Raw genomic sequence first — 10,197 nt, forward strand, 5'->3', positions numbered from 1 at the left:
GGACATCTAGGTCAATTGGCATAACAAAGCTTATTAAGAAAATGTTCTGCATCCTACTTTGGTGAGTGGTATCTGGGGTCTTAAAAGCTAGCAAGCGGCCATCTAAGATGCATCAATTGGTCTCAACCACCTGGAGTAAAGGAGAATGAAGAACACCAAAGACACAAGGAAAGTATTAGCCCAAGAGACAGAAAGGGCCACATGGACCAGAGATTTCATCAGCCTGAGACCAGAAGAACTGGATGGTGCCTGGCTACCACCAGTGACTGCCCTGACAAGGAACACAACAGAGAGTCCCTTATGGAGTGAGGGAAGGGTGGGATGCAGAATTCAAATTCTAGTAAAAAGAACAGACTTAATGGTCTCACTGAGACTGGAGGAATCCCAGAAAGCATAGCCCCTGGACTTTCTCAACCCAGAACTAAAACAGTTTCCGAGGCCAACTCTTCAGACAAAGATTGGACTGGACTGTGGGACATAAAATGATACTCATGAAGAGTGTGCTTCTTACCTCAAGTAGATACATGAGACTAAACGGGCAGCTTCTGTCCAGAGGTGAGATCAGAAGGCAAAGAGGGTCAGGAGCTGGTTGAATGAACATGGGAAATCGGGTGAAAAGGAGAGGAGTGTGCTGTCACAGTATAGGGAGAGCAATTAGGGTCACATGACAGTGTATGTATAAATTTTTGTATGAAAGACTAACTTGAACTGTAAACTTTCACCTAAACCACAACAATAAAAAAAAAGATTACCTATTCAGAGTCCTTTGTCCTCCCATATAAATTTTAGGATGGGCTTTTCCATTTCTGCAAAGAATGCTGTTGAAATTTTGATGGGTTGTTTCAATTTTGCATTGAAAGTAACTAGATTTTAAGACCTTTCACAAGCAGGCCCTGTCCCATTTATCTAGTTTCATCTCTAATGAGTTACTCCCCCATACCCACTAGATACTCCTGCTACACTGACCATTATGTTTCACTAAATAGCCCATGCTATTTCTTCATGTCTTGTGGGGTCTTTGCCGTCTGCCTGGAATGTCCGTCCTTCCCTTTCACTGATGAATTTTCATTCATATTTCCAAGGTTAACTCATCATCTCTTCATGAAGACTTACTCAAATTGCTCGAAATATCTATTTCTCCATCCTTTGTGCCTCCCAGCACAATTAAATCAACTTTTATAGCTCTTACTGTTTTATACCATAGTTACTTATATATTTGACTCTCCCATCACTTGTGACCTCCTAGACAGACTTGCATTATTCATCTTTGTATTCCCAGGGCCTAGCAGAACACCAGACACAGAAAGGATCTAAAAATAAATTTATGGTAGTCCCAGCTGTCATTCAGGTTCCATGGATAATTAAACAGAAATTAGATGGGAAGGTAAGAGTTGAATTTTGAAGTATATAACTTGAAATGCCTATAGGATTCAGTTGGAGATGTTAGTTTAAAAAAAAAAATTTAAAAATTATAACCTCTGCCTGGCCTTGTGCCCCCATATAGCTAACTCTTCTCTCTTCCTTATATCCCAGTGCTGGTAATAATAGTAGTAGTAGTATCACCAGCAGTACCAAGTACTTTACTTGCATTATCTTCTTTATTTCACCATAAGAAATCTCTGAAATGGGTACTATTATAATCCTCATTTTCCAGATGAATAGATGGGCCTATAGTGTTTACTTAACCAAGGTGGTCACAACTAAAAAGTGGCAGAGTAGACATGTGAATCTAGGTGTATCTAACACCATAGCCTGTGCTTTAGCCACCATGCTCCATATACTCCTCTCCACTTCTTCACGTCCCTTTCACTCCTCAGAGCACTGCAGTTGCCTTATACTAAAGCACTAGAAACCTCCTAATTGGTGGATCCAGTGGCTACGTTTTAGAAATACTTTTTATTTAGATAGCTTTATTGAGATGTAATTCATACACCATAGAGTTCACCTGTTTAAAGTGTACAATTCAGTATTTTTTAGTACATTCACAGGATTGTATAACCACCACCGCAATCTAGTTTTAGAACATGTTTATTTCCACTAATAGAAACCTTGCACCCTATTAGGAGTTAATCCCCATTCCTCCTCTACCCTCCACCTCACCCCTAGGCAACCACTAATCTTTCTGTCTATAAATTTACCTATTCTGGACATTCTATATAAATAAAATCATGCAATATGTGTTGTTTTGTGTCTGACTTCTTTCACTTAGCATGTTTTCAAGGGTCATCCATGTTGTGGTCTTCATTCCCTTTTATTGCCGCATAATATTTCATTTTATAGATACACCACATTTTGTTTATCCATTCTTCAGTTGACAGACACTTGGGTTGTTTGTACTTTTTGGCCGATATAAATACTGACTGCTGTGAACATTTCTTGTACAAACTTGTGAGTGGACATTTGCTTCCTTTTTTGGGAGGGTTATGTACCTAGGAGTGGAATTGCTAGGTCATATGGTAACTCTGTTTAACCTTTTGAGGAACTGTGAAACTGTTACCAAAGCAGCTGTAACATTTTATTCTCCTACCAGTGGTGTATGAGAGTTCATTTTTTTCATGTCTTCGCCAACACTTAACTATTGCCCATCTTTTTTTTATTATAGCCATTCTAGTGGGTGTGACGTAGTATCTCATTGTGGTTTTGATTTGCATTTCCCTAATGACTAAAATGATGTTGAACATCTTTGCATGTGCTTAAAAATATCTTGAACTTTAGGGTATTTGGCACTGTTAATCACTTTTCCTCGTCATTACTCTTTTCCCTTTCCCAGGAGTACTTTCTTTAATCACTTCCTACCCTTATTCTGCTAAGTCTCCTTTTTCTGGTTCTTCCTCTTCCTACCACTCTTCTCATTCTGTATTGTTCCTTGGATAATTTTTTTCATTCTCATGACTTCAGCTACCATAAATACACTGATATCACTAATCTCCAGCCCATATCTCTCTTCTGAACTCTATACACGTTTCCAGTTGCCTGCCAGACATGTCCATTTTTCAGTGCCCCACTGGCAACTCATTGTCTGATTGCCTGTTTAGGTTAATGACATTACCACCTATCTATCTAGTTCTGCAACCTAGAAATCTTAATCACTGATTTATCCCTCTTCCCCACACTTATAAATCACCAAGTCCCATAAGTTTTATCTTGAAATTTTGCTTGAACCATCCCCTTTTCCCTTTCTTTCTGTCTTCATTGCTTCTTAGTTGAAGTCCTTGTCATCTCGTTTGACCTCTTGGCAATAGTTTCCAAACTTTCCCTCTGCTTCTCACCTTAATTCTTGCCACTGTTGACAGGATGTTTTTGTAAAACACAAATTTGAAAAATGGCTTTCCAACTTTCTATTGCCTGTGAGAACTTTGTAATATGGTCCCTCCTGCCTTTCTAAGTTCATTTCCTGTCTCTCCTCCACTCATACTTTTATTCTAGTTGTACCAAACTTCTTGTGGTTCCTTGTATGAAATGTGCTGTTACATGTTTTCATGAATTTGCTTACTTCTGTGTGTTTCAATACTTTTTCCTCCCTCTGGAATGTCCTTCATTGCTATTTTCTACCTGATGAACTTCTACTCTTCATTAATGACTCTGCTCAAATGTCAGTCACAACAAGCCTTGCCTGTTCCTCTCCGATAAGCAGATTTAATTGTTATAACCTCATTTCATAGCAACCAGTATCTTTGCCCATTTGTATTTATACTCAATTTTTAAAAACTTTACTATGGAAATTGTCAGACATGTATACAAAAATAGAGGAGTATAATAAATTCCAGTGCACCGATTTATTACCCAGTTCAGTAATTATCAGCATATGGCCAAATCGTGTTTCATCTATATTTCAAGATACTGTATCTTTCATCCATAGATATTTCAAGCACTTAAACACTCTGTTTTGCAATGATTTGTTTTTGTGTCATTCTCTCCGACTAAATCATGAACTCAACTCTCTGAGGTAGGAATTGTGTCTTATTTTTCCTTAAATTCCCATCATTGAACACATAGACAGTCAGTAAATGTTTGTTGAATGACTAAACAAATGAATGTTAAATAATTAGTTGTTGAGAATAGAGCTGAGATTTAGGCTCTGGGGAACAGTAACACAAAAGGAGAGACAAGGGAAGATAATCTAACAAAGGATACTGAAAAGGAGTAGCCAGAATTACCGGCTAGATGAAAATGTGTTAACTTTCCCTATGATGAGCTTAAATTAGGGCAGCCATAAGCAAGGAGGGTAGGAGATATTTCAGGGATTTTCTGAAACTTTTGATATGGATTTCAGGGAAACTAAAGTAATAGTCTAATGTGGGATGGAGATTCTTTTATAACAAAGGCTTTGGATTAGCTATATTTTGTAAGAACTTCACAAACCATGTGTTCTACAAACAAATTGCAGTTGCATATTGTATATGCTAAGTGTGGAAAGATTGTAAATCATATATTGATTTCTTCAGCCATCCGTATACAGATTGTCATTCCTCTTCCATGGTATCATTTTTAAAGTATTAAAGGCAGTAGTTTGTTCATCCATATTGTGTACCTACTACGTGTTAGGCAGTAAGAAATGGAGACAAGACTGATGTCTCTGTCTAAACCAGCAGCTAGGCTAGTGCCCAGCACATACTAGGTGCTTAAGTAAATATAGAGTCCCTGGGTGATGCAAATGGTTAACACTCTTGCCTGCTACCCCAAAAGTTGGCAGTTCAGGTCCACCGAGAGACACCTCAGAAGAAAGGCCAGGAGATCTACTTACAAAAAATCAGCCACTAAAAACCCTATGGAGCAAATTTCTACTCCAACACGCATGGAGTCACCGTAAGTCGGAATCGACTTGACGGCAACTGATGTTAACTAAACATATTGAAAGGATGGAGGGATGGTGGCAGCTCTTGGCTCCCATTTTAATGGTCCCATTTCTTATTGTTCCTGTATAATTTAGGGCCAAAGCACTCATTGACCCAGATCTCTCAATCCATGCTGGATCTCTGTGATGAAAAACTCAAAGAGGTAAGACATGTAAGAAATTTAGAATGAGAGAAAGAAAGGCAGTGGAATTTGAAGGTGGAGGATACTAGGGTTGAGAAAGTTGGGAATGTAACAAAAGGAAGAGTAGAGAAATGTGGGAGTAGCAGATCTTTAGTATGTGAGGGCTGGAAGGGACTTTAGAAATCGTACAGTACGATCCCTTCCTTTTGGAGATGGAAAAACTGAGGTCTGTAGAAGAAAATTTCTTGCCCTGGGCATCATGACTATTAAATAGTAGAGCTAAGATTAAGATCTAGAACTTACATAACTCTTTAGAAAGGATAAAGGAAAATAACTTCCTAGGAAGTCAACTGAAGTACCAAAAAAATATTGTGGCAGTTTATAAGCTTACAGAAAATACAGTATGATGATTATTTTAATATTGAAGTAGACATTTCACAAAAGAATATAACCAAATGGCCAATAAATGAGAAAAGATTGTCAGCTTGATCGATCATTGGGGAAATACAAATTTAAACCACCATTGTTGTTGTTAGGTGCTGCCTAGTCGGTTCCCATTTATAGCAACCCTATGTATAAATAACAGAATGAAACATTGCCTGGTCCTGCACTATCCTCACAATCATTGCTGTGTTTGACCTGATTGTTGCAGCCACTGTGTCAATTCATCTCATTGAGGGTCTACCTTAACCACCATTAAATACCACTATGTACCCATCAGAAAGGCTAAAATTAAAAACAGTACTAAGTATTGGCAAGGATATGGAGCAACTGGAACACACATTTTTTCCTAGTACAATATCTGAAATGAATTTATTGGATTAGGTCCCCTTACACAAAAGTCACTAAACAACAGTAACACTCTGTTTTCAGCAATTGTTTTACAGCAAAAACTGAGAGTGTGGTATTACAAACCTAACTTGGTGAAGATGTTTCTGTTGTGAGAGCTGTTTTTGATGCGTATTTTTGGTAATCTACAAGAATAGAATACAGAATAAAGGAGTAGTTGGCACATCCCTCTTGACTCTTTTTACTGGAGCAATCATTTCTTTTATCTGGACTTTTTGCCTGGAACTGAATAGTAGACAATTCAAAGTTATACTTTCTGGGGTAGGTAAGGGCAATAGACAGCTGAACCTTAAATTATCCTTAACTTTTCTGTGGTGATTACACTTCAGGGAAACCTCTGCCATTGCTTTGCTTTGTTTTATTTCAGAAAGAAGACAAATTGGCTCGTTTAGAGAAAGCTATCAACCCCTTGCTGGATGATGATGACCAAGTGGCATTTTCTTTCATTCTAGACAACATTGTCACCCAGAAAATGATGGCAGTTCCAGATGTAAGTGATCTCTGTGCTAAATATTATGAGGATAGTATAGGGGAAAGGAAAAGAGTATAAGGCACCCATGCATATGTATGTTGGGGAGTCTGGGGATGGTCTGTGTTAGTTCAGACTGGTATATAATTTTAAAAATTGACTTTTTTGCTGTATGTGGCTATAGAGAGCTTCTTACTTTCTGATGACATTTGGTATATGAATATTTCTTAATAATCCTGGAGAGAATTTAGGATGCCAGCTAATGGGAGGCTTTTGATTTAGAGGTGATTTTTGACAAATGACTATTCGATCATTACCTAGTGTTCGTTGTCTTTTGTTTGACTTTTTTGTCTTGCAATTTTATGACATGACTACCATGTTGATTCTGTGGGCGGTTTGTTGTAATGATCCTCCTTAGGAATTCTGAACTGAGTTTTCTTTTTTGCTGTACCAGTTGCCACTGAGTCAATTCCAACTTATGGCAACCCCAGGTGTTTCAGAGTAAAACTGTGTTCCATGGGGTTTTCAGTGGCTGATTTTTTGGAAGTAGATCACCAGGCATTTCTTCCGAGGCACCTCTGGGTGCACTCAAATCTCCAGCCTTTTGATTAGCAGCTGAATGCGTTAACCGTTTGCACCACTATAGGCACGTGATACGTGTAATGCTGTGAAACTTCTGGATGAGACTAGGGAATAAAGACTTTTAATTGTAAGTATAGAGCAGAGGTTCTTACCTTACCAGGATATAGGAGCCCCCTAAAGGAATCCATGAACTCCTTAAATTATATACAGAGGTTTATATGATTGTTTTTCTGGCAGAATGGTCCATAGCTTTTGTTAGAGTCTTAGGGATATTTGTGCGCTGACCAAAGTTGAGAATTTATAGTACAAAGAATAGTTTCCATTTAATTTCTCATGCTTTTTTTAAATTAGTCCTGGCCATTTCATCACCCAGTCAATAAGAAGTTTGTTCCAGATTATTACAAAGTGATTGTCAACCCAATGGATTTAGAGACTATACGTAAGGTGGGTGATTTGATCTAAAATTCCTTTTTGGAATCAAGTGACTTTGTATGTGTATCTGAGTGTCTGATTCTTTTAATTACAGAACATCTCCAAGCACAAGTATCAGAGTCGGGACAGCTTTCTAGATGATGTAAACCTTATTCTGGCCAACAGTGTTAAGTACAATGGTGGGTATTTCTCCCTTTTTCCTTCCTTCTCTTTCATCCATCAATCTATCTATCCTTCATCCATCCAGCATAATTACTTTATTAAAATTTAAGTGTGCAAAGCAGGCTTGAGCAGTGGTAGTCAGTAGAGTCAATCAAGTGATTTACTGGTTTTTTTTAAGCAGGCACTTTTTTTTTTTTTTTACAAAATTAAGTTGAGTTATGTATTTTATTGAAATGGTTATTCTCTCAACATCCACCTCATTCCATCTGCATCTTCTCTCTACAAAATTTTTTCCTCTGCCATTTACTTTATTCTCTTTTTTGGTTTGTTCCATATTAAAGAAGGAAGTTTTTTTTGACTTGCAAAGTCAATAGAATATAATTTGAAACCAATAATGTCTCTAACTTTTTCTTGAGCATAGGGCCTGCATTATGTGAACCGAAACACCTTACTCAAAGAGAAGTGCAGTATCATTGCTAAGCTCTCAGCACTTTCTCTCTCAGACACTTCTGTTCCTTAGACTTTCTCAGCTCTTAGATAGTAATCTGTCTTGGAATTTGTTGTAGATTTCCAGTGTGAACAGATTTCCAAATTAATCTGGTTATTCAATTGGTATTTTAGTCTTCTAATAACTAATATTTTTATATAATTTATACCTCCTTTTCATGCAGAGGGGACTGATTCTTTCAAAGGCATAGGCAGGAAACCTTATGTGCAAAGGTAGCAAGTAATGATAAAAGCAAATTGCTAATGATGATACAGCTGCAGCCTCCATAGTGTACTTTTTTTTTGTCTCAGGTACTCTAGGAATGAGAGCAGGCACTTATTTTTAATGAGTATGTTATATTCTGCACAGTCTGCTATTAACTTTTTTATTTTATTGTGGTGAAAACATAACAAAACATAAACCATCTCAAAATTTCTACAGTAACATTGATTACATTCTTCAAGTTACGCAACCATTCTCACTATCCTTTTCCAAATTGCTGTTAACTTTTAATGATGATAAAATTAATAGACACTTACTTTTGACATTTTGAAATCACAGAAAAAAATGAGATGAGAATAGTCAAATTACTTTGGACTTCGAACCATTACTGCTTTTCCATGAGATGTGAAAACTCACCTATGCCCCACACCCTTAAGATAGAGCTTAGGGAAATACGTGGCTATAAACTATAGAGAGCTTCCTTGGAGCGTGGAGTTTTGCTCAGTATATGAACTGATTGAATAATATATGCTAGGCTCTGTGCTAGCTACTTAATTCACTAAAAGGAAAGATGCAGTCACTGTCCTCAAATAATTCACAATCCAGTTGAAGGAAAGAGTAAAAATACAGCTTGACAAGGGTTATAATAGAAGCATTTGCAAAGTAGACTGGAGGACAAGAAGGGGTATCTTAACCTGAGGGGTAGGGAAGCCTTCACAAAGAAGCTAGTAAAGTTTAGTTTTGAATGAGTCACTTGTTAAGCAGATATTTACTGAGACCACTAATATGTGCTGGCACTGATAAATTCAAATTAGATATGGTCCCTATTCTCAGATTGGCTATAGTTTAATCGGAGAAATAGAAAAAAATTATAATACTGTATTAAAAATATTATGCTAGAAGCATGCACAGAGTATTACAGGAACACAGAGATGGAATATCTAAATCAGAGTGGGATTAGAGGAAGTTTTCTGGCAGAGGGTTTTTTTTTTTTTCTTAAGCTGAGTTCTGAATGATATACAGAGTTGGTTAAGCAAAGAATATACAGAAAATGTTCTAGGCAGAGAGGACAGCAATATGTAAAGGCACAGAGACCTGAAATGACATGGTAGGTTTGAGAAACAAGTTTATTGGAGTTGCAGTTATGTGTGCATGTTGGTGAGTTGACTGGCTTATGTGTTTAGAGAGGTAGGCAGGAGTCAAATCATAAAGGGCTTTATGTGTCAAGCTTAAGAGTTTTTTATCCTAAGTGGGAAGGCATTGAAGGAATTAAGCAGGGAAATGACAATCAGATGTGCATTTTGGAAAATTCATTCTAATAACAGTGTAGAGAATAGATGAGAGGGGGAGAAATACGAGAGGCAGGGAGACCAGCTAGTCTTATTTAGTAATCAGGCAGAATAATTTTATTTCTTTTTTTTTATTGTACAGAATAATTTTAGAGCCTGAATAACGAAGAGATGAACTCCAAAGATACTTAGGTTACGATCTCTAGGAGTTGAGTAAGATAGAGGAGCAGCAAGGATAAGACCAAAGTTTCTGGCTTAGATGCTAGTTTGAGAATATGGAGGTGGGGATAGAATATAAAGGTTTGGGAAGAAAGGTGAGGAGCTTGGTTTTGGATATGTTGCATTTGAGTAGGAATGTTCAGGAGTTCAAAAGATGGGACTGACACCCATGTTCATGGCAGCATTGTTCACAATAGCAAAAATATGGAAATAACCTAGATGCCCATCAACAGATGAATAGATAAACTGTGGTACATACAATGGAGTACTATGCAACAATAAAGAACAATGATGAATCTGTGAAGCATCTCATAACATGGATGAAACTGGAGGACATTATGCTGAGTGGAATAAGTCAGTCACAAAAGGACAAATATTGTATGAGACCTTTATTGTAAAAACCCACAAAAAAGTAACAATCTTTGTTGGATGGGAGGGATTGGGGGGGGATACTAAATAGGCAGTAGATAAGTGGTATCTTTGGTGAAGGGTGAGACAGTACACAATAC

At 37.4% G+C, this 10,197-nt stretch overlaps 1 protein-coding gene across 6 annotated transcripts in view; it reads left to right on the top strand.

Moving 5' to 3' along the window:
* Positions 1–10,197, top strand: part of TAF1 (TATA-box binding protein associated factor 1) — a 114,314-nt gene that overhangs the window by 73,785 nt on the left and 30,332 nt on the right. For all 6 annotated transcript variants that reach the window (XM_023734678.1, XM_023734679.1, XM_004380140.1 and 3 more), the window contains exons 29-32: positions 4,931–4,998; positions 6,194–6,316; positions 7,229–7,321; positions 7,404–7,488. In XM_023734678.1, coding sequence (XP_023590446.1) covers positions 4,931–4,998; positions 6,194–6,316; positions 7,229–7,321; positions 7,404–7,488 — 369 coding nt within the window. The remainder of the gene's footprint in view (positions 1–4,930; positions 4,999–6,193; positions 6,317–7,228; positions 7,322–7,403; positions 7,489–10,197) is intronic.

Source organism: Trichechus manatus, unplaced genomic scaffold, assembly GCF_000243295.1.
Source record: "Trichechus manatus latirostris isolate Lorelei unplaced genomic scaffold, TriManLat1.0 scaffold00070, whole genome shotgun sequence".
Lineage (NCBI taxonomy): Eukaryota > Metazoa > Chordata > Mammalia > Sirenia > Trichechidae > Trichechus > Trichechus manatus.